Here is a 25,640-nt window from a genome sequence, read left to right as displayed (position 1 = left end):
AAGCTAATTCTATATGTAGAACTGCCACCCAGACATCCCAGACTCTCATTTATTCACAGAGAACAATCCCATAATACCAAAAATGTACTCATAGGAGTACAGTGTTGGCCACCAGACCTGCAGGAGTGGTTTCACGCAGTGGTAACCATACCAACCAACAAATTAGCAGAATCAAGTCAGAGAATTAAAACTACTTCAAGAGTACAGCTAAGCATGGACAACAGCTCACAGCTGGGTACAAAGTGTAGCAGATGTGGAGAGACATAAAAAAGCTTAAGTGACATCACATCTTTAATTACAGGAGATTTGTATACATCATTGTCATCCCTTCTTCTAGGGGAAAAAAAAAGTCACGGGCTGAAGTCTAGAACTATATCTGTAGGACACAAAAAAAAATCCTAGCAGGAATTTTCCTTGAGCAAGGAGCATTGGGCTCTTGAGGGGGAAATGCAAACTGGTACTACCTGCCCATGGCTATTTCTATGCAATTCATTAGCAATTAACGAAATGTGCATTCAACAGCTCCAGCAGCAGCTCTGTGGAGCAAAGGGCCTGTACAGCCTTACTGTGCCAGAGACCGTGAATGCTACAGGATCATCAGTGGGAACAGCAAGATAGGGAACCATCTGATAGAGTAACAAAACTGAGATCTGATGTTTCAGACCATTATTAATTAAATCTGCATAGTAAGATGTGTCCCTTCTCTCCTAGGTCAAGACCCATTTGGCTCAGGACACTGGATTTCTTGGAAGAAGAAGGGGAAGTTCTGAGCACAGAACCAAAGGCTGCCATCACCTGACATCGGGATGTGGCCTCTCAACAGTTTCTGAAACTGCCATGGTTTGTTTCCCTACCAGGGGCTCCACCAGCAAGAATCTCACAGGAGCAATCCCTAAGAAACCTTGGTGGGGGAGTTCAGTCAGGACTGAAATAAAATCAGTCCCCTCCAAGTTCTTATTCAAGAGTGCAGAACTATCCCCACTGATTTTATTGGTTTCTGTTTAAGCAGGAAGTATACAGCTGCTCTGTATACAGCTGAAAATGTTTGCTGATTACTGTTCATATATTCAATTGATCAATCAAATATAACATTTCCTTTGTTTTCAGCTCATAACTTCCTGAGATCTACAGCTAGAGTCCCTCTCCTTGTTTTCAATGTATATTCGGTTTATCTATAGGAAGGAGTTAAATTTTCAGCAACAATTTTTATTTTATATTTTTCATTAGGCCTTCCTGCTGCTCTGAAAAGGAACTCTGTTAAAACCAGTTCATTTTCCATTTGCTGAAAGGCTGTGGATGACAGTTTACTGCCGTTTTCTATTTGGTGCATCATTATTCAAATGTCTTTTGCTACGATTTTTTCCATATATACTGTAGACAACAGTTCTTAGGTGTATAAGCTTATCTGCACCAATATATATGACATTAATTGACAGATATTGCTGTGAGATTAGGGTGGATGAGTACATACCCGTAGCTTTTAGAATCATTATTTACTTACATTGCAAATATTACTGGGGGAAAGAAATTGAAAAAATTAACATCCACTTAGTAATCTGCAAGATCACATGTAGGAGGATGTAAGGACATGTCAAATCTTGATTTGGTGTCCTTTTGCAAGGCAAAAAATTCAACTTATAGATTTATTAAAGTGTGTTTGAAAGGTTTTAGTTGTTCCCATGGCTACCCAAAGAAATACTAATGCCTTGAGCGTAAAATGGCACCAGCAAAACCCATCCCCTAATGATAAGGTCTCTCTTCAGGAATAGATTATCATGCATCATTAAAAGCCATGCCTCTTGATAAATAAGTTATGAAGTTTTATAATTTATTTCCTCTGTTCACAGCAAACCAGTTTAATACATGCTGAATTACTGACGTGTCTATTTGAACTTCTTTTTTTTTATTTTAACTTTTAACACTTTCAGGACAGATTAATATCTCCATCCTGATCTGTATTTGCTAACTTTCCAATAACCTCAACCTTATAATTTCTAACTTTCAATTTCAGCTCACTCTTTTGCACCAATAGCTATGATATGCTCTGGTCTTTTACACTGGAATATTTGGAGAAGGCCTGACCTGAGCTCCCAGTTTCTGTGCCTAGTATTTCATGCCTTCAGAGAATTCACTTTTAGACTAATGTGAATATTTCTAGCATCTAATACAGAGTAAAAATTAGAGTTTTTTGAAAAAGCTGAGTTAACTCAAGCCTATGAATTCTCTCCATCCTTGTTATTCAAGGGAATACTTCAGAAAAAGTCTCCACAGTCAGCTTTCGTGCAGAAATTACAATATTTACCACATGCAGATTCCAAACACACATTGTTTCTATTCATTTACACTACTGGTATTAAAAATATGAACTCTATTTTTAAGAATGTCACCTTCTGCAGGCAAGACTGACATGGATCACCAGGAAATACTCACCTTCAGAAAGAGCTAGATGTAAAACAAAAGATCTGCCAAACCATCATTCTCATCCATTTTACAGTATCTTAATACATCAAACATGCAGTGCACAAGAGGCATTACAGAAATACAAAGGGGCAGATGGTCACAGAATAACAAAGGAGTGCAAAGAGAATAACTGAATATTTTAAAACCACAAACAGATCAAAAACAGCAAACAGATTTAAATGTACACAGCATAACCTGATATAAAGGAAGTAACACTTTAATACAGAAAAGGTATTAGGCATTCAGATTCCACTTTCAAAATCTGTATGCAAAGCCATGCTTTCAAGTAAGTTGGCATAATTTTTTTGCATTCTTGACATTTGATTGGTTTAGTAAAATTTAATTTTCCTGTAGATTTATCATCAACCAAGTTTCATGTTATGGTTTGAAGAGTATAAAACATACAAGCTAATTTTATTCTTAAATTTAAAAAAAAAAAAAAAGTATGTGTTGCATATTCAATGCTTGGCTCAGAATGAAAAATATTATCTTTCTATTAAGAAACACAAAAAACATTGGATTTTACTAGTACATCAATTTTATGCATAAAATTTAGACCAGGCTAGTAGGTCTAAACAGAAAGTATGGGGAAAATTATTTATATACAACTGTCGTATACTGATCAAAATAAATCAGAGTAACAGTATTCCACACTTGCCCTTGTTTGTCAGAGTCTCAAACAAGTATGCCAGGACATTCTCTTCACTTCTGGACCAAACTTCAGTTTGCTATGATAGGTATCTTTTAGGAGTATTCCCTTTGACTTTCTCCTTGCACTTTTAATGTCAGTCCTTGGTGATATTTATATATCATGTGTCTCAGCTCTCTACTGTCATTTTCTTCAGAAAACAAAAAATGGGAGTTTTAGGAAGGCTCTTTCATGTATTTAGGGCAAACATGGATTCAGACAATTCATCAAGCACTCTGAGCACTCAATTGACCCTGGCTGACACTATGGCAGAAAAATAAATTTAGCAATTAATGGCTTGATGAATTTAAGGAAAGTTCACTTGTCACTGTCATTGCTGTGCACTGAAAATCCAAGGGAAGCCAGCAAGGGTTCTGAGGAGCATCAGAGCTCCATAGATCACACAAAACCTAGAAATCAGTGGTGATTTCTTGTCTGCAGGAAGGAACCCAAGGACGAGGGGACACCTCTTCCCTGTATTGGAATGGCAGCTAAAAAGCTACTCCATATTCCAACAAATATATGCATCATAATGCTGCAAACTTGGCACAATATTTTAAAGTTATTAAAACAAATGTTAAGCTGATTCACGAGAGTATCTCTAAATTTCCATTACTTCGGGGAAAAAAATTAACTCACATAACAAAACACCAAATTTGGCACCACTTTCCCTGTAAATTTTTTTTAAAAAAAGAAAAATCTGAAACCAATGAAAATTTGAGGCATGGGAGGAAAAATAAGAATATTTATTATCTGTTACCAGACACCTTCACAAGACAGGAAGAAAACTAATTGGTGCTTGTGATGTTCTTAAGGGCCAGAGAAGGAACTGTGAGAGCCGAATCCTCTAATGACTTCAGCGCAAAGTCCAGTCACACAGCAATGTTAGGTAACAGCATCAAAAGAAAAAATAAATTACACTGTAACTACCCTCATTTATGTGTCCTTCTCCTTTTAATTTCATTTTCCAGCATGGCTAAAGCAAGGCCCTTAGCTTTGCAATAATTTACATACGTGTCCTTGGATAAAAGAAAGCTGATATGACTGTATAAATCAGACTTTACAGGATGGGTCTTGGAAGGAAGAGATTAAACCTAAAACTCAGCAGTGTGGGTTTAGCACTACCATTTTGCTTTTAAACATCTGCTTTGCAAAGCAAGTCTGACAGTAAGGTAAAACTATGCTTTCCCTGGTTTCCTGTGTGCAGCAATAATCTATCACAGATAAATGACGAAAAATTTTAAAAAGCACATTGTGAAACCACTCATCAGATAAAAGTGTTCTTGTAACAAAGTTACATCAACACCTGGAAATTTTGTTGGCTTATCTGATTTCTAGGAATATATAATAATGCATTGTAATTTCTTTCGGATACAATGGATACAATGTGGCAAAACCATGAATAGGGCTGCACACACTGTCAGCATCTTGATGAGACCATCAACTGCAGTGTCAGGCTGCGTTCTGTGCAAGAGAAATTTTTCTGTTGGCTAACAAAGATGGCACAATTTGCCTGAGATTGCCAGGAAAATATTTTTTGCTGTATAACTAAAAACTAATGCATACAACCATACTAATTTTCTTTTCAGCACTCAGTTGCTAGCTGGATATTTTATATATTTGGCAAAAAATATCTTTACCATAAACTGGAGTTTTCCCAAGCTCAATTGTGTTAGAAACCAGAAAATGGCAGAGGAAAGAGGGTTGTAACTCCAAGTAAAGGGGCTTTGTAAAAAGAAAACCTGGCAAACTCTTGCCATAAACTACAGTTTCAAAGCACATTATACAGCTAGAACTGACATGGCTTTACTTCTTAGCTGGACCCTGCAGTGTAAAAACCAACAAAAAGCTGTGACAGCCTCTAACTGACAGCTATATTAAATTGATTCTTTATTATTGATAAATATATCAGTTCCTGGTGCCGGCTGTCACGGCAGTTCACAGCTCTACAACCCAGGAACCATTGAACACTGTGTTGGGGTAGTGCAGCCACACTCTCTGTAAGACAAATCCTGAAGCACTTATTAAAAATATTTTGCAATATTTTGAGCAAAATATGTGCCTGGTAAACATAAATAACACTCCAATTGCTTTATGACTATTTGAAGAAAAGCAAAAGTTGGTCTTTCAGAAAAAGACACTTGTATGTAACAACAGGGGAGAATATTTGTGCGGGTGCACCTCCCATCTCTGTGCACAAAACCTTTTTCCCTGCAGGAATATTATAGAATAGGGAGATTAGTGCCTCATTTAACGAATATTTTTGGCAAGCATGGTGAACGTGATGTCAAGACAGATACAGGCGCTCGAATCACACAGTTCAGTCCAAAGAGCAAACACTGGTAGGATGACATAAGAATCTCAAGTGCATGCAAAAAAGCCATTGCTGAGAAGCTGGAGTAAATGCAGAGGCCATCTTACAAGTAGCAGTAGCATACACAATGTTAACTCAACTGCTTACCCACTAAGTACACCAAGAACCAGGTTAAGTACGAAAAATGAGCCAAGGATGATAAGACTAACAAAATAGATCCATGGCCACTCACATCCTATTGCATCATTTACCTGTAAAACGCAAGGAAATAAGTTATGATTCAGTCATTCATTAAACAGCAGAGTCCTTTTTGCAGCTGCCAGATCACGTAGGTTCAACATAAAGTTTATGGCTTACCCAGATCTTGGAAAAAATGAATGAACAACTGTTTAAATTTACTTACCCAAATTTTGCTGTAGATGTGAGGCAATAGAGAATTAATTGAAATAACTTCTAAATGAGTGCATGAGAATCGTTAGTGTTTTTTATGACTTTGCCAAAAGGACACGAAGAATACATACCGATAGGTCTAAATTCTGATTTTGGTGTTTGTATGTTATTTATATGATAGCTACAGAAAACTTTTTGTGTTCTAATTAAAGGAGGAAGCAATAGAGGTTTATTAAAAGATGCCATCCCAACTGAAGTCTCACCTGTATGAGATAACCTGTGTGTTCTTGGCAACTGAATTCAGGACTCTGCCTTCATGATGAAAAAGGTGTATGCTTACCCGCTCAATACACCAAGAACAAGATTTAGTACGAAAAATGACCCAAAGATGACGAGACTGACAAAATACACCCATGGCAATTCAAATCCCATTGCATCATTCATCTGCAAGAAATAAGATGATCTTATAGAGTAGATCACTGTATTAACAGCAATGAAGAGTCAGAGAAAGGAAAATTTGATCATTCAGGTTAGATAACATCCTATGCATTCCTTCAGAAATCCAAGAAGAACAATAAGAGCAAGAAAGCACTGGCCACATTCACTTTGCGTTTCTAACACATACCCTAAAACAAAATGCTGAGTGAAGCTAACATTTGGATCAGAAATATTATCAAACATAAATGGAGTACTGCAACAGTTCTGTTCTTTAAATGCTGAGAACATGAACTATATTTCAGATCTCCTGTTAAGATGATGATCACAAACTACACTGAAATATTAGGATGATCATTTGAGAAAATAAACAGCAATGTGAATCTCAACTGTACAAGCAGTATGAGCTTTTGTAACATGGAATTCCCACCATTTTTCCCGAAATACAGCAGTCAAATGCACTCAGACATCTTAAATCAATTCAAAAAGAAATAAATGAGAATGAATCTGTGTAAAAAGCATGAATACAATTTTAGAAACACAACGGAAACATGGAAACATCCCAGGAAAACTTCTGAACGTAAATTATATCCAGATCAAGGCTGAATGAAATTTTAAAAGTTGTTGCTGGTGGGTTTTTTTTAAAGCAACATTGAAGTAACAGAGCTTTCAATACACTCTATAGACTCAAACATTTTCTATAAAGATCTCTTCCACTTGCTATTCTCAGCCATCTCATCATACCTATCAAAGGATGGACTTGTGAAACATACCCATGGAGATCTAAAAAGGCCTATTCAGAAAAACAGATATTTTTAAACAGGGAAATGTTTGTGTATAGGGTACAGGTGCAAAAAGATATTTTGGTAAGTCACAAAAATTGTTCTGACATGAAGCTTCTTGGAAACGATTCTTCTTGAAGAGGAATTATTCCAGCTTTTGCATTAGATTCTTCTTCAAATGTTTTATAGTCATGAAAATCCAGCAGACGATAAAATTACTTATGGTGTTGTAGAACAATCTAGTTGCAAATCTGTTTTCTCTCCTGTTAATGCCATTGTGTTTGTTGCATCTGAAAGTTTTGATTAGGCTTTGAGCTCTATTGACACCTCTCCCTAACATCTCTGTTAGAATAAACCTACTAAACATAGGAACAAACATTTTTCAAAATTACTTCTTTTATTTTTTCCCCGTCTTAATTAATATCAACCTCAGTTTCTGCAAGAGGGGTCGTTGGAGGGTTAGACAGCAGCATTAAGTCTTTGCAGATTAAGGCCCAAAGGCAATTCTCTTCAATGGTAATCTGTAATAACATCAGTTTATACTTAGCAAAGTAAACAAACCAGATTCGTTTACACAGCTTCTTCATGCACCTTTTAAAAGAATCTATGCGTTATCTTTTAAAATGCCTTTTTAATTGAACTGAGGTACTGAAAAGTAACTTAAAATTACACTTGCTTCAAAAAAGAAAAACATGAAAATATATTTTTGATTTGGATTTTTTTCCTCTTCCAATAAAACTGTATTTTGGAGAAGTTAAAATAGAAAAGGGTTATAGCCATTCAGCGAGACTGGGATCATTACCTTCAATTTCAAGAGATCCCAAGCTTTCATTGTTCAGTTCTGCAATACTCATATGGGCAAGTCTTTCACAATGCTGCCATTATACCTACTTAGTCTCCAGGGCAACGCTTTCAGCAATCCTTGGCGCATCAGGGGGCTCTGTTAAGGACAGTGGCTGTGGTGTTTCAGGTTTTATCATCCATACCCATTCTGCCAAAGCAAGTCCCCTATGTTTGAGAAGTTTTAGCAATGAAGCATCAAAGTCACCAAGTAGAACATCCCAGTGCCCAGACTGAATTTCTCCCTCATCCCAGTGGATTGCCCCTTGCATCTTCTTTCAAGTGTAGGCATTGGCCTTATGTTTTAAGAATAATATTTACTCAATTTTTGTTTAAATGTCTATTCATAATTATTTTACTACTTTAGAATTGAGTTTGCTTCATAGACCTGACTCATACCATAAGGCCAAGTATTTTTCCTAGCAATAACTAATCAGAGCAAACATTTTAATTAAATTTCAAATACATCTGAATGCATTTTGCATCTAGCAACTATACCATTAGCAGACAGTTGTTGCAAGTCACCAGAGTTCAGAGTGAAGACTTAAATTCCTCTGGTATTGGTGCCAACATTTTCTGCTATGTATAATTTTGAAAAACCTGAGAGACTAATATTTACAATTTTACTTTAAGCAGAGCTCAAAAAACAGAGCTCTGGGAGTCACTGCAATACAACTCCACGCTCTGCTTTTGATCATAAAGAGAACATTTTCAAGTAGCCAAGCATTCTGCTAACCCTAACCCAGGAGTAAAGCTGAAATTCTCATGCTCTGTCACAAAGGCTCTGTTAGTATGAGCAGCTGTGATTTGCATTCACTTTATAATTAGCAGCATATAAAAAAATTCATTCTCACTGACAGAGTTGGATTTTAAGCCCAATGTTTCAGGCTAATCTATCTAATTATAGATTATAGATTTGCTTCACTAATGCTTTATGAAGCAAAAATTGGCAACTGCAGCTAACCAATACTAGAAGAAATGTTTCAGTTTGGGCAGTTGCTGAACTATTTCAAAAGAATTCCATAACTCAGGAACACCTGAAGCTAGTAGAACACCTTGGCAATAATCTAAGCTTGAATTCCTAAAAACTACTCAAAAACTTTACCATCTAATTCTAGATACAATTAAACTCTAATCAAGTAATGCATTGTCATTTCTATTCATGAAGTAATATTTAAGACTATATTAATACCAGAGATCAAAGTATAAAAAGAAGTCCTTTCCTCTGGAAAAGTTTGCTGCTCATTTCATGCATGTCAAATGGCATTTTCCATAACTTCCAATTAAAGAAAGATTAAAGGAATTGATTTGCCTTCTGATTAAAAATGGAGACAGAGCTTGGCTAATAATATAAGAACAGGAAAATCTCCATCCTCAAAACCAAGATATATTCATTTGAAGGGATTAATGTTGACTTCTCACCCAAAGTGCAGAATAAGGAGTTAAAGTCACAAGTTCCAGATGCACTGAAGCAACACCAGGAATTCAAGGAGATTTCACATCTGAAATCCTCAGCAAAATGTCTTGCAAGAATCCCCTGCCCTGTGTCTCAGGGGTGCACTGTACCAAAGGAGGCGTCATATTTAATGGCTCTCAATGGACTTGTTCTGTCTTTTTGAGGCCATGAGGCTTTCAGCCTTCATAACACCTATGGCAAGTGTCATACATGAAATCCCTATTTGTGCTTGGTCTTTGCATATTAAGTGCTTTAATTAATTTGAGCTTAATATTTTTAAATTGAATGTTAAAATTAACCCATCAGCCCAGGTACACAGATCAAGTTTTTATGGTCTTCCTGTGTTTACTGTATACTTTTACAAGTGTTTTAAGATGTGTTGGATGTATTTTTTTATGTTTTACTTGTACCTTGGTTTCAAGGCAGATTTTAAAAACCCCAGTTGCAACAAACAGCCCAGCCCCCATAGCCATACCCCCGTTAAGCTCCATGACTCTTATCTCAACTAATACCACCCCTCTGACAAGGAGGAGCCATTGGTTGACAGAGGTAATCCGTCAAAGGGAAAACACCAATCACCTTAAACTGTGGGCAGACTGTGGGTGGAGCAAAAGCTATAAAAGGGAGCAAAAGAAAGACACGCCCTCTCTTTTCCCCTTCCCCTCCAGCTTGCTAAGTTCAGTGCTGGAGAAACCTACTCCTTTTCAGGGGCCTTTAGAAATATATATATTTCTTTTTGACCAGCCTAGCACTGCAAGTTTTTTTTCCTCTACCTGAGGTTCAGAGCTGCCTAAGCCTGAAGCTCCTGAATCCCTGCGCTCCTGGGGCATACCTCCTGAGCCACTAGGATCCCAAATTTTTATATTTTGTTAATTTTTGCAATTTTTCAATTTTTCTGTTTTAATAAATTGTTTTAATTTCTACAAAGAGTTGTCTCATTCCTCACAGCAAGGACACCGCCAAGCACCATCCTTCTTGGCCTTTGCCCTTTTGAAGATCTAGTCTCGCTTTCTGAATGTCAGCTCTCAGCAGTTTGTCCATCACATCAACCAGAGGGCAGATGAGATAAGGAACAATATGAAGGACAAAGTATTTTTCCAATCCCTTAGTTCTGTTTCACCATAACAGTAGATGTGTACCACACATTATTTATTTGGGTCTTTACGTTTACACATATATTTTGAGTTTGCAGTCTTGAAGAACTATCTTGAGCTGATCAGACAAACATGGTACAGTCTGAAATGCCTCAGGTGGCACCTCAAGTGGATGAATTATCTTGTGAGCTGTGCTGTAGCTGGAGTCAACTATCATTACAACACAGCTTTATCAGAGACCAAGACTGAAGTGAAACAGGGAAGAAGTCAGGTTTGCTGCAGATATAACCCTTAGTATTACACAGCAGCAGATGGCAAACTTCAATCTAAAACATCCATTAGAAATCATTAAAATCTCATTTATCCCTATCTATGGTAATTGTGAGTAAAATCCTCACATGCAATTGCACACAAATCAAGGTCTTACTTTTCTGTACTGGTATTCATTTACTGAAAACTGTTGCAAACTCAATTTGTAATTAATATAAGCTCTACCCGGGGTTAATGATAAAACAAACCTCTAATTATGCATTTGTACCATTACAGATACAATGTGCTGATGCATCAACCTATTTTGATTTTCTACAATGTTTAAAACCCTCTTAAGTTTCTTAGCTTCCTTAGGTTTAATTTTACCTTCTTCTTTTCATAACATTCCAACAGCCACACAACTGGTGGGTTTACTTAGTGCTACCTATAATCTGCCTCATCATCTTAAAAATTGTGCAGACTGACAAACTCAGTCTCTTGATAGGTGTAAAAATCCTTCATACATTAGTATTTTGTGAAGGGGGACTAACCCTGCGTTCTTGGAAGCATGCAAGGGAGTTTCACAAAACCCCAGACCAGGCTATTTATTCTACTCAGTGCAGAGCACACCAGAGAGCTTTTCAAAGCTGCCTGGCTTCAAAGGTTTTGCCCTGAGATATTCTTGGCTGAAGTGGAGTTAACTTAAAGCTGACTTAAAACAGGCTATGCTTGACTCACAGCAGCCTCTAGGTTGGTTTATAAAAGCATGGAATTTTATATTCGATGTTCTGGAGTCAAAGCACAGATTTCCCTGATGCTCTCCTGGTTGGATAGATGCAGATTTATTGTGCTTCTGACACAGAATGGAGATGCACTGGTGAGGTGTGCCCCAAGATCACTCTTTGTTAAGCATTTCAGCTCAGCAACAACTGGAAAAATGAGAATTCCATGGCTCAGGCATCAAGGTAGGCCTAAAGAGAAAGAGATCCCATTGAGAAGCATAAAATTGTCACAGTACCTAGAGAGCCTCAAAATTGCTTAATCACCTCTTAAATTTGGTCTCTGTCTTATGTTATGTAAGCTGGACTGTGCAATTGCATACAGGACACACATACAGGATCACATAAAAGTGATCCTCTCACATTAAACCTCTACTTGGAAGACACTGCTTCAGCTTAATGAATTTGCTTTGATCAATGTGAACAGACCTCATTTTCTCCCTTCTGTTGGTTTTATCTACACTTCACAAATGAGGCATAAAATTTTGGTACTCCCATAAAGCATTTAATCTTCAAAACATGATTGTTTATAAATTTTTACTATGATTGCTTGGAAATGAGTTTAGATGCAGGTCTTTCTTTTGCATTCAGACACTGTGTTGCATCTAATACTATTTTAGCTAATTCCTGTTAGTGGCATTCCATTAATCAGCTTACTGTCTTTAACTGGGAGGAGGGGCTGGGCGGAAATCAAGTAATGGTTCCAAGGAAAGCCAAGATGTCAAACGTGACTGCTAAGAAATTGTGTTATCTTTTTCAGATAGCTATCTATCCCTGCTTGAATCTGCAGAGCAGATGGACAGAACCATAACAAAATGAAGAGTACTACCTCTGCAAAACAGTAACCCAGAGAAGGTTTGCTATTGAGCACTACCAGCTTTAACAAAATTCCAGATATAACAAAATCCAAGATAAGAGCATGTTAATTTCAGATTTACAATTTGTTAGTGCTTGTACCTATTTATCTGTATTGCCCAAACTAATTTCACAAAAATTTATAAAACCTACACATAGATTTGGTTTGTTAAATCTAAGGGCTCAAAAAACTATTAAGTAATGTGATGAAAAATGTGTTTATTTTTTTAATAGTTAGCTACCATGTATGAAAATGAAAAGTTATAGTATCCACACAGATATTCTGTACTAAACACCTTTTTTCTTTTTGAATCTGCTATTCCACCTATATATGTACATTATACAACAATTGGATGTATTTAATATTTCCCACATACTGGATACAAAAAAATGCAAGTACAATGCATTTACTATTCAGAGTGATGATGTAAAATTGCTACCTTAGTTTATGTAGCAACAACAAGCAAAGCCCCAGTAGTCAGGAAGATCTAAATTTATCTACTAAATTGTTATCCTGGGACAGATTGGGAACTAGGATTGTTATACAATAATTGTTTGCTTCTTGTGGCAAAGTTTTTGGAAGAAAGTCTAGCTGATGGACTAGTGGAGTTCTTAGCACAACCCCAAGTTTAGCCTCTATTTCCAATCCAGTTTCTACACAGTTTTATTTAAAATTTCTGGGGAGAAATAATAAGTTTGTCTTAGTATTTGAAATTATCTGTGACAAGAAATTAGTTCCACACTTTGACTGCAGTACAGGTCAGCAGTCAGCTGAGGCTGAGATACCAGATATCTTGTCAAAGTCAATCAAATTCACCACATGGGAAAGATATTTCCCTGTGAGTTACTTTAAATTCCTTCTCAGGTGGGCTCTTTGTGTTAAGAGGTTAATTGGAAAATAATTCTACTATATCATATATTATGAAAATATGTGTACACACACACACACACACATATATATATATATATATAAAAATCACATCCTTTTTGATCATAATTCAAACTTTTGATCTATATATTCCTTGGCTGGGTAGCTCTGTTTGCTTGTCTGAATTTGATCAGTCCCTTTTTTCTCTTTCTGAAATTAAGTCCTGTCTCTTTGCATTCCAAAACTGGATGACTCAGAGCTTTTAACAACTAGAGAACATAAAAATGTAATTAGTCCAAATCATCACCTAAAAGGCGGGGGGCTTAATGTTGATTTTAACATGAAACCAGATTCAAGTAGTTAACATTCAAATGGAAAAAATCCTGCCTGCATTCCCTGGCTCTTTAGGGAGATTTATGCAGTATATTAATGCTGTCATCCAATATTTCTATCACTCTTTCTCCAGCTGTACATCATGTGTTAACTTTCTGCCTATGTAGTCATGGAAGGCTGGGAGCTCTGTGCATGCAGCACAATGATGCCTTTGGGGATGAGCTGACTTGTTTCACTCAAGAGCCTCCCTCAGATGACCTGTGAGTGGTGCTGAGCAATGCTAGCAGAACAGCATTAAGCTTTCCTTAGGTACATAAGAGGAAAAGGCAGAAATAAGTATTTTCTAAGATTTTTCAGGCATGTTTCCTCACAGTTTTTAACATTGCTAAGTATTTGCAACTGATTTACAAATGGAAAAAAGCTGTGAAGCATTCTTTGACTTCTTGCAGACAATAAGCTGAAATTCATTGCTGACAAGTATTGTTTGGATGCAGGAACATGCCTTCCCTTTCTGCAGGGGGAACAGAACTAACATGGTTAAACCACCCTAAGCAGTTGATTCCCACTAGCTTATTAAATCATTCAAAGTTCTAGAGTATTATTGCTTATTTGACTCTTGGTCACATTTTTGGAAAGGTATTTTTAGGAGACTCCTCGTCAGCTCTCTGATGACAGTTTTGATAATACTTCAAACATGTTTTGCAGTTTTTTGTTTATAGCCTAAGAATACATTTTGTGCATGAGCCAAGGGGTTTTCTTGTGTGATAAGTATTTGTAAAAACATTTGCTTCTGTTTATGAAATATCTTTGGTTGCACATTAGCTGGTTTGAAGTACAGCGTCTGAGTCTGTCCTTAAGATGCTTAAATAGGAGAATTCTAAAAAGTGTCAGGAGTAGAGACTGAGCTCCTGACCTGATCTGATTAACATTAATGCACTGGCTGTGTAGACACTTATGCAAAAGTGCATGTAGACATACACAAGAGTGCAGTGCAGCCTAAACAGTCTGTGTTACAGAAATGATGGATTTTTTTGAGATGTTTTTAGATGCTTCAAGGAGTATATTGGGGGATATAAAGCTCAATTTATAAAACAGGAGACAGGTTCCTAAATGCAGCCTTTTCCATTATAAAAGCAGAGGAATAATGAATGAAGTATTTCTTTCACGATAATATACGTTATTAGCAAAAAGTTGTACCAGTTTTTAAAAGCTGACATATCAGTAAAGGGTATATTTTGAAAAAAACTGACATCCCTTGCCTTAAACCTTATATGAGTTTTAGGTATATTTTAGATTGCCTAGAATTTTCAAGTAATGAACCGAGTATTTTAAACAAGAATCCTTTAGAGAATATCTTGTTAACATATCAGTAGGTGTATTAATAGGCAAAACCATGTAAGACATCAATGTATCATTATTCAGCAATTTTAGCTCGAGTGCTTCAATCTCAGCAGTCTCCAGATCAATCTGAACAGTGCTAGACAGGTGTTAGAGAACTGGGGAGCTTTAAAATTTGAGTTAGTAATGCAGCATCTGTCCATAAAATTGACCAAGTAAAAACCAGTAGCCACTAATACATTTGTCCCATCTTTGAAGCAACTGTGCTGGCAACCCATCCCATTAAGAACTTTGTTTCTCAGAGGCCCTCACCATCTCTCATTCCAGCTACAGTTGGATTATTTGAGTGTAGTAACTCAAGATAACTTCACTATGTTGAAAACAGGAATTAAATGTGATAATTTTGGTGCTCATGGGAAAATTGGGGGTTTTTCTGGCAAGTATCACTGCTCATTATCTGTGTTCCCATGTATCAAGCAAAGCAGCTAAAAATAAAAAGCAATTTACAAAATACATGTTTGCCATTAATAGATTATACATCGAGATGTTTCAAAGACATGGGAAAAATCTGGAGCCAGATATGCAAATGCAGATTCAAGTTCTGCAATTCCTGAGAGCTTGCTAGCATAAATTGGAAATGAGGTAGAGAGTACTATGCTCTCAGCTTTAGAATGTGAGCCAGAGTATTAAAAACTTGGGCACACAGAGGGCTGCCACTTGGCTGATAACAAGGACTGCACCAGGATCCAAAACTAAAAGGATGAGCCTCCAGTTAGGGCTCCAGGGCAAACAGAAAGGACCATGACTGGGAATAAACACAGTCCCAATATAGATGGAAAACATACAGAAGTGCAGACACAAACATACAATTTGGGAGCACACCTGGTGCACTGGCTGCTGAAAACAAGGAGAACACCCCTTAACCTCTAAATTTGAACCTTTGGCACTAAGGAGCCATATCTTTTGTGGATAAACCATGTCACGCCTGCTGTCCAGTGAGTTACAAGTAAGTTAGAGAAAAGAGGCCAGGTGAAGACACTAAAACACAGTAGGACATATGGGATTGGGATGCAAACTGGTGAGCAGCAGGATGCCCACGTAAGTCCCACAATCTGAAAGGTGCCCAGCAGCAGCAGAATCGAGGCCTCAACTTACAATAGATATGCATAAGAGAAAAATCATTATTGGTGCTTAGAGAATTTTTAAAGCAAGTTTACTGTCGTTAACCAGGTGATAAGGAGCTGTGCCAGTGAGTGCTTTTGGAAGCTGTCATTTTCAGCTGTCATCCTTGCTGACAGAATGTCACTTAACACGATGCAAAATATTGCACAGATTTCACCCACTCACATTACACCTGCTAGCAAGAGAAGCCTACATAAGTTTATTTCATTGTTCACACAGTGACCAAATGAAAAATGAGAATTCTGTGCAGTTTCTAATATTTGTGGGTTTGGTTTCATTTGTTTTGTATAAAACTCATTCAGTCTGTGTATTATTAACAGAGTTCTAAGTAAAAAGCAACCCACAAACCCCATGCACATCGAGCTAAAAAGGCTTCCTCAGATTCTTAGAGCATTCTTTTATTACAATTTGGTATCCCCCTAAGGATTTTACAATTTTCAAATGAAATGAAATCTTTTCCAATTTTTAGCTAAATCTACCTCAGCTTGATCCAGTGATAAAATTAAACATATAAGTTGTCATTCCTCTTGTCCTCAGCAAGTAATTTCAGCTTGACAATGGGCAACTTTTTGGTCTATAGATAGAAAGAATCTGACTCTATAATTTAATTATATAAGCATCAGTTAAGATAGATTCCAAACCCACCTGAATATCTGATTTTGATTATATTTCACTAGATCAATAAATTCTTGTTTCACTGTTAATAATTCCAGTATCATTTGTAACAAAATGAAAGATGACACCTATGTACCTATAAATACATTCTACATTGGAAACTCCTTATAGACAAATAAGTACAAACAACTCATGCAGCTTTCAACTGTTTATAATTTTCTTATACTTTTCATTTTGTCTGATCATGAAAAGATTCAACATCCTATTTTAATGATTTTAATTTTTTCTGCTGTCAGTGGAGACTTCAAAGGTTTCTAAAGGGCAGCAGATTAATTAGGTCATCAAATCCCAGGGGAAAAAATGTTTAATTCTAAGCCACTCAAATTGTTTCTATACGTTTCATAACAATTGTATTCTAAACAGAGCAGCTCTCCAAAGCTTTTATATTAAATTTCTTTGAAAAAAGTTGGAGGAATTATCAGCTCCTTAAATGTGGGTATACTTTTACCCCAAAAGATGTTAAATGTTTTGTTTTTTCTGGATAACTATGGCACACTTTTCCCCTTCAGGAAGAATTTAAATAATTGCCATCACCATGAACACAAACCATAAAGCACATACTAATTCTACATTTACACAGTCTCCTAGAAAATTAGGGAGAGCTTTAGTGCAAATCCCAAGGAACTAACAAACCTTTACAATGGAAACCATGCAATAGCCTATAAGTAGCTGTACATAATCGTTACTCATTAGTGTTGAAGGTTTGTATGTTTCTAGCCAGTTTTGTGACTGATAACAGACAGTGGAAGCAGATATTCACAGTGCCCTTTTTTTGGTCTTTCCATCCTAAAAGAATGCCATTTTACCATCTTAATATCTTTAACAGTGATATTCTCTTAAAAACGTCTCCATAGTCTATGCTTCAGTATTGCAGATTTTATCTGAGACTACACTCTGGTGTTAAATGTTTTAGCAACAGTTTATTTCACCTTGATTCGCAACAAATGGCCACATAAAATCATGTGGTCATTCACTGGGTAGCACTACATTCTGAAATGCATCCTGTACTCCACAACAGATGCACTGTTAGTAAATAATCCCACTTAGCCAAACAAACTTGAACAAACTCACAATGTGAGCCGCTGTCAGCAACAAAACCTAAAGTTCCACTAAGATACTCCTTGAGATAACTCATCCCTTTTTAACAGTGATCTTTACCAGTAATCCCTTTTCTTCTTCCATACATATTTTCTAACATTTGAACTGTTAGAATTTTGTTTTTTGTAAGGTCTTAATAGCTGCAAAGACTTACTGCTGAGTAGCAAGTAGTACAGAATATTGTCACTGATGTTCAGCACCTATGGGAGGTTCTGTCACAGACTTCTTGAATGGCCTTAGACAAATCACTCACATCAGATATTGAGATACTCCAAGATTCACAAAACAGTGTCATATCCCTTAGAGTGGAATAGGGTGAAGCAGAGAAATATCTATCTGTGTTTTTAGGGGACTCCTTTAAAGTGTTTCCTTTAAAAACCTGTGTGTTCATTTTCCTCCACTTTCAGTTTCCCAGTCTGTGTCCAGCTGACTGTTGATGTTGCAAGACTCTGGAAGTACCATACCTTGAACCAAAGGAGCATTTAAAGGTGAGGATTTACACAGGTTTTTGAACACCTTTTGTTGCTTCCATGGAGATGGTGTCAGGGCCACAGCTCCTGTAATTTGCAGTTTCTGAATGGTTAACATGATTTTCAGTCCCCATGGCAAGCAATGTCAGTTGAGAGCTTGCTTTGTTCTAATTTATGTTAAAATTGTGAAAAATTCTGCACAAATACTGCAAAAAGAGAGCTCTTAAACCTAATCAGTGAAGACAGACTTAATATCTGTAGGCTCACACAAAAAAATGCTAGTTCAAAGGACATAAATGTAGCTTTACATTTATCCAAATGGAATAGGCAAAAAAACCCTCAAATAAGCAATGAATAAATTTATTTCTAAAATGTCCTTTTAGCCTGAGGAGTCCAGTAGCAGGCTGTGACTGAAACAAGTACACAGCTGAGCTCATCTTCTGCAAAACTCACCAAGATTTCCTGCTGATGGTGTTGTGAAACAGCTCAATCCCCACTTGAACAGAGAAGCTTGTTTAAAAGCAAACAAAGCTTGATGATTTATGAACTTACCCAGTACAACACATCAGTCCATCCTTCCATGGTTATACACTGGAACACAGTCAGCATTGCAAATGCAAAGTTATCAAAGTTGGTTATGCCTCCGTTTGGTCCAACCCATCCACCCTTACATTCAGTGCCATTCATGACACACTGACGGCCATTCCCTGAGAATGCACAAGGTGCTGGATCTTCTTCAACTAGTATATCTGGAAAATGACCAAAAAATCCGAACTCTGAGTTCGCAGGTTTTCATGAGTTAACCCTTTACATGAAGAAATATCAATGCTTTTGTGAAATAAATCCAGATTACAAGCTGAGAAAGGCAATACATGAGAGCTTCAGAGCTTTTAGCCTCTCAAAACCTGGGCCTTACAACCTCAAAATAGGTTAATCAAAATAATGTACAGAAGAGCTAGAGTAATTAAGCAGTGGAAATAAGCATAATGTAATAACACATCATTTCTTAGAAGCTCCTCATGCTGATTTTTTCTTTCCTCTTCGCTGCTGCTACTTCAATTCATGGCACTTCACACCAACACACGGACCACTAAGGGAAATGGATCTAAATCCTACACAGAGTCATCTTCATTACTTAGCTAATAGAGAAGCATCTTTAGCCACCAGGTTTCACTTCTTCAAAGTTCTCCCACAACACACACTTCCATTTCACTATTTCACCTGGATGGAAGAACATTGTTTTCCTTCTTCCCTCATTTCAGAACAGAACTCCTTACCACAATCTGGATTTGTTCCATGTAGGTAGTCACCCTTATTTTCTTCACTACTGATATTTCAACTACACATATCAGAAACAAAAACCTATTCAGAGCATGGCCTAGTCTCTAATTAGTTTGATTTTTTGTGACTTTGGTATTGGATTTTTTTTTCCATTTAATGCACTGTACCTAAAATTATGAACCAGCGTAAACTGGGCTTACAACAGCTTCAATGCTTTGGCCCCTACTTCTATTTCAAACTGAAATCCCACAGATTTGAAACAAAACATCACCAAACCCCTATTTTAATCAACAGTTTAATGACTTACCTGAATCAATAAGAAAACAAGATTTGTGCATTTTTCCAATAAAAAGTTCCAATCCTATAATAGCATAGATTATGATTACAAACAATACCAAAAGGGCAATATGGAGGAGGGGGACCATGGCTTTTATAATGGAGTTCAGGACAACTTGTAAACCTAAAAAAAAAAAAAAAAAAAAAAAAAAACAGGATACAAGATATGAACCATATTTCTATGTCTTGCTCAATCAGATTTTATATAATTACATATTATTAGAACTTAATGATACAGACATGCAGAGATAACCAGGTTTTTTTAAAACATCTACTGCCCAGAACAAAATGTTCCTGTAGTACAAAAATCTTCATAAGAATCTAAACTTTTCTTTTTAATTAGTTTCTCTGTTAATAAAGGTTATATCATACAAGTCAGTGCTTGAAATGTGTCACAAGAATCTGCTTTTATAAAGAAAGGGCATGTAGTCAGTGTGTGCCTGTAGGTCATTTTATATGACCTTTAAGAAGTTCTGTGCTAAAACTTTGTGGCAAGTTCTGACAAAATGTACACTCAGCCAGTTGTAGAACTGTCTTTTTGCTCTGGGAGAAAAATATAGTTAACTGGGAAAACACATTTGTACTCTGAATACACTTATTCTTCCATCATTTATCCCTTTCAAAACTGCTCTATTTTCTTTTTTTCAATTAAATATTTATCCAACTTCAATGAGTGAATCCACAGTACCAATGAGAAAAAAATATGCCTCTTTTTTAACTTGATAGACCTTCTCTCTGACATTTCATAGGCCTGTTCTGTCGCCACTGAAGTCCTTTTGCCAAAAATCAATCATTTCCATGTAATAGTCCATGATATAATAAACACAGAATTAGCTTTCTTCCTTTAAATGCCCTGGAAGGAGCTGAACTGTAAGCTGTGAACCTCATATAGCCCAAAAACCTTCAATAATTAATAAAGCATAAAAAGAAAACAGGAAATATCAGAAAATACAATTGCTTTCATTAAACAATATTGTTCTACTTTTTAAGTTTCCTAATTTATCTGTTAGCTCTGCTGAGATAAACAGAAGGCATTCACGTGCATTGGATGGGGCAGGAAACATGGAATGTGGAACGTGCTCTGGCATACAACTTACCAACATATAAACTATTTTAGGACCACCTGCACTTTCAGATGCAGGCTTTTAGAATTAAAAAAAAAAAAAAAAAAAAAATCTATTTTTTGGTGTATTTGCATTTTAACATGTAATTTACTTTTATATAAAGCTTCTAAAAAGGAAGTGTATTCCCCTGTCTGCTTATTGAACTGTGGAAGAAGATCATACATTGACTGAATTCACAATCCCTTGTTCAGCTTGAAATAGGGTATCATTCATCTTGAAATTCACTTTATATATGTAGCCAGATACAAATCTCAGCTTTATCCCGTTTCACTTCTGTAGCGTCTGGAAGAAGACAGTTAAATAGTCAGAGCAGTTACATTCCTCATTGCAGTGGAAATAAAGAGAGCAGAGCTTACTGGGCACTCCTGATACAAGCCGGAGAGGTCGCAGTACACGAAAGGCTCTTAGGGCTTTGACATCAAAGCCACCAGGTTTGCCACCCGAGTGGCTGCCACCGTCTGTTTCTTTGGTTAATTGTTCCAATATTACACTAAATAATCTGCAAAAGGAGATGAAAGGTAAGGTCATCGCTATCCATTTACCACGCAGTCAAAGATGTTACTTTGGAAATTAGTTGAACTGCAGATCATTCTGAAAAGCTGCTCAGATGTCAAATTGAGAGGTATATTTACACATTAAATCATGACAGAAAGAGCTATGAAGTGCAAGACTTTATAATCCCTCTAGAGAATGAGGATCACACAGTAGCCAAAAATTTAGCATTCAGCTTATATACACAGTTTGCTATTTTTAAATAAATGAAGCTACTTTGCCACTTTTGTTCAAACATTTTAACTTTAACATTTGGAGAATTAATCTTCCCTTTAGAAGAAGAAATAGATAATAACTAAAACCATCTGGTTTAATTTTGGTGGAATACATGAACTCCAAGTGGCACAGCAGTACAATATTCTATATACAGTCAGCAGAAAAGAAACTGAATATTTTAAAAACAATTAGCGTTCACCATTTAACACCAAAAAGATTTGTTTCTTACACATAATACCTCTGAGGAAAAATATATTCCCAGATGGCTCATTTATTATATTGTATTTTTTTCCCTGCAGAAATGAATTAGTCATTCATTAGAATAGTTTGCAAGACAAGCCTTTTATTTTGCTTTCCCACTCTTAGCAGCAATTTAAAGTGATGCATGTTCTTGAAATACAAATTAATCTTAGGTTTATTTTAGTTTGGAGCTCCATTTCAGATGCATGGTTTTCTAGACTGTCACTAGACCACACAAACTGTGTTATCCTCTGCACAGAGTCTGTAGTTCAATAGTTGCAGAGCTACACTTCTCCCAAAAGGATCATCAAGTTAATAGAGTTTTGCAATCATGAGAAATGTTCCACACACATATAAAGAATGCCAGAAATGGGCAGGGTTTTAGTTTGGTCATGAAAAGTTTTCACAACTTTGGTTAAGAACTCTGTCACGCTGGATAGTTGCTTGAAATCATATATTATTTAATGGGGGGCCTAAACTAGATTATTGAAGGCTTTACTCTGCCCCCAGTAAGCAGTTGACCCACATCAGTGAATACCCATCCCTAGACTGCTTCGTTCTGCTCCAGAGAAAAACTCAGCCACAAAGACTCTAAAGATGTTACAAGGAACATCAGCAGCCCATACTGTTATACCAAATCCAGACATTGAATATCAGGTCTGATCCAGGCCTAGAATTTAACAGAAGCACAATTGCAGGAAAACAAACCACCTCAATGATTTCAAGAGTGACTACTTATGCTCTGAAAACAGACATTATTAAAAAGGCTTCTAAATCAAGTCCTGAATTCAGAGAACATTTCAGCCTGTCAGTTCATACAACATTCAGAAAATTAAATGCCATAGGAAGGTGCTATGAAAGCTTTCTCTACTGGGACCTTATTCTTTCACAGAAATCAATGGAAATTAGGTGGGAGACCATGCAGGTAAGTGGACTACTCAAAGTAATTCGTACTCTGATGGGTTACAGAGAGAAATGACAAAGAGTAGAAAGCATCACATTCACAGCTGTATCTACAGCTCTTTTATGTTGTCCAGCTGAAACCAGGACATATGTCATTCCTAAAAAGCCATTAAGGTATAAAACTATTGATCTTTATTGAAATTTACGCTCATATTCCTCTAGAGTTTACCAAAGTTTAAAGGTTTAATTAAGCTTTGATTTTAAAAATGTTTCTATATGTGTTTCCCTTTTTCTTGTAGAGATTTCTTTAGGTATAATTAAGATTAATTCATTTGGACTGCTACAGTTTCTGCTGAGAATGCAAATTTCAAGACATTCAATATAAAACATCGTGGCAGCTCTTCCAAAGCTGTTGGAATACCTAATGAAATTTTACATTGAAGCTAGTCAAATAGAATCAGGTCCAGAAGTGATTCCATATCCACCTTGGGTTATATACGAAAATCAATTTTTCACTGGGCTTTTAAGTATTAATTAAATAAATGGGACTCATGCTTGCTTAATCATGTAGGTTGTGTTCTTTCTGAAAGAACAAAAACATTGCTCAGAGTTTTGTCAGTATGTCGTGTTATGAAAGGTCCACCTTGTCTTAAAGGCTGATGACAACCTGCAAAATAGTTTATATTCCAAACTTTTGGGTTTGAATCAGACTTAAGCTTAGTGTGATATTTTAGGTATTTGATAAGATATAGTCCTTTTTTATTCATAATTTCAACAAATCCAGTGTGAGCATTTGACCTAACTACATTTAGCCTCCAATAATGAGTGTTTTAGGAATTAGTGGAAAATTTTTTAGTTATCATGTATTTAGGACACAGCCAAAGATAGAGGTCATGTTAATTAGACTGCTCCAGGGTTACTGTAACTCTGTGGTCACTTGACAAAAGGGAAGAGGTCTATTCAAGTGCCTGCTTGGCAAGGGAACAGAGCTCGTGTGTGACAGTCTCCAACCTGCCCACCAAGCTTCCCCTTCAGGCACAGGGGCCAATCTGTTGAGAATGACCTGACCTGATGAAGGATCTATTTATACACAAATTTTAGTCCTGGACCAAAACTTCCTGCATGCCAAGGGACTGGCCCAAATACAACCTTCTCAGTAACATTTAGTATCTCATGATCAAATAGTTACAAATCAGGCATTCTTATATTCATAGTACTTCACCAAATTTAACAATGCCTTTTACCACAAATTCTTTTACTTAGCATCTTTTTCCTTTCCTTAATGCAGTGACAACCTAAAAGTAGAACACACTCTAATTTCTGGGCCTTTTCAATTACAGGCAACCCTTGATTGGTTTCAATTTGAAAATAAAATTAGAATTGCACATTGCAAGCCAAGGTTGTGTTTGCTACAACATACAAAGTTATACATGGATGATGTTCTCCATCTTCTAGATAATTCATATTTTTAGCAAAAAAAATTTACAGTACTGATTAAACAGTTTTTTAACAATCTCCACAATATTTAGGAAACTGGTGAATATATATCTCAAGATTAATTCTCTAGATAGCTGAAGCTAGGATCTAATGAAGTAGCACAACCACTGACATGGAGTTGCTGACAAAATAATTATTTATCATAAGTAGGTGCATAACATAAGTGTGAGACTCCACTCCACAGAACCTGCATAAGGCCCAAGCAGTCCCTTCTCTGGGCAAAGAACAAACTCTCCAAGTTTTCCTGGTAGAGCAAGGTGTACAGGGTAAAGGAAAAAAAGGCATTTTTATCATACATTCTACCCCAGGCAAGTCAAAATCATATCTGTATCTGGGGCCTGATGTGCAGCACCCAATTTTACTCAGATTTTGGGAATATCAAGGAATCACTCAGTTAATTCTGTCTCCCCAGCCATTCTTCTCCACTTTGGAAGATGTGGGTCCTCCAGAGGTCTCTGTGGAACAGATGAACTCCACATAATTGCAGTGAAGGGTTAAACAAATAAACAAAATAACAATGCACAACACTTAACAGATCAACATATGGAACTACACCAGGAGTTTACCTTGAACTGTGGAAATCTCCAGCAGGACTCAGAGTTCCCTGGGAATAGCTTCTGTAAATTCAATGCAGTCTATAGCCACAGATAGCACTGAAAGCTTTTAGGACTTTTAAAAAATTTTTTCACTCAGTTCATTCTTTTACTCCAAAGAAACAGAAATCCAGCACAGGCAAACAGACCTATACCTACACCTCACTGTAAAGAAAACTTTTAATATTTGTATAATGAAAGATAAGTTACTTACCCTACTATTACTATTACAAAATCCAATAAATTCCATCCATTTCTAACATATGCATTGGGGTGTAATAATAATCCATATGCTATAATCTTCAAAAATGTTTCAACTGTAAAAATTATCAGGAAGGCATATTCTACTTTTTCCTGTAGAAGACAAAAAAAGTACAATGAAAGACTATGAATGCAACAGCTCTTTTTTACTGTTTACAATTTGCAACAAGTGGGTACTGATCAGGACTAAGGAAATAGTACATGGTACACAGGATTCAATTGCATAACACTTAATGATAACTGTACTGACGAGGTTATAATTATATAATTGCATGAGATTTTCTTGTTTTTACATTCTGTGAGAGGAAAAAAAAAAAGCTGTTTCTGCAAA

The 25,640-nt window shown here is 36.4% G+C and overlaps 1 protein-coding gene across 10 annotated transcripts in view; it reads right to left on the bottom strand.

Moving 5' to 3' along the window:
* Positions 1-25,640, bottom strand: part of CACNA1D (calcium voltage-gated channel subunit alpha1 D) — a 170,809-nt gene that overhangs the window by 84,172 nt on the left and 60,997 nt on the right. For 9 of the 10 annotated variants that reach the window (XM_069028123.1, XM_069028115.1, XM_069028117.1 and 6 more), the window contains 5 exons: positions 25,263-25,402; positions 21,404-21,546; positions 19,895-20,047; positions 18,859-19,055; positions 6,193-6,296 (listed from right to left, as the gene is read on the bottom strand). In XM_069028123.1, coding sequence (XP_068884224.1) covers positions 6,193-6,296; positions 18,859-19,055; positions 19,895-20,047; positions 21,404-21,546; positions 25,263-25,402 — 737 coding nt within the window. Of the gene's footprint in view, positions 1-6,192; positions 6,297-18,858; positions 19,056-19,894; positions 20,048-21,403; positions 21,547-25,262; positions 25,403-25,640 lie in introns of those variants that run through there. The other variant, XM_069028124.1, reaches the window with a different exon arrangement.

Source organism: Aphelocoma coerulescens, chromosome 12, assembly GCF_041296385.1.
Source record: "Aphelocoma coerulescens isolate FSJ_1873_10779 chromosome 12, UR_Acoe_1.0, whole genome shotgun sequence".
Classification (NCBI taxonomy): Eukaryota; Metazoa; Chordata; class Aves; order Passeriformes; family Corvidae; genus Aphelocoma; species Aphelocoma coerulescens.
Note: the sequence above shows the minus strand (reverse complement) of the source record. Positions and strands in the feature narration are given on the sequence as shown.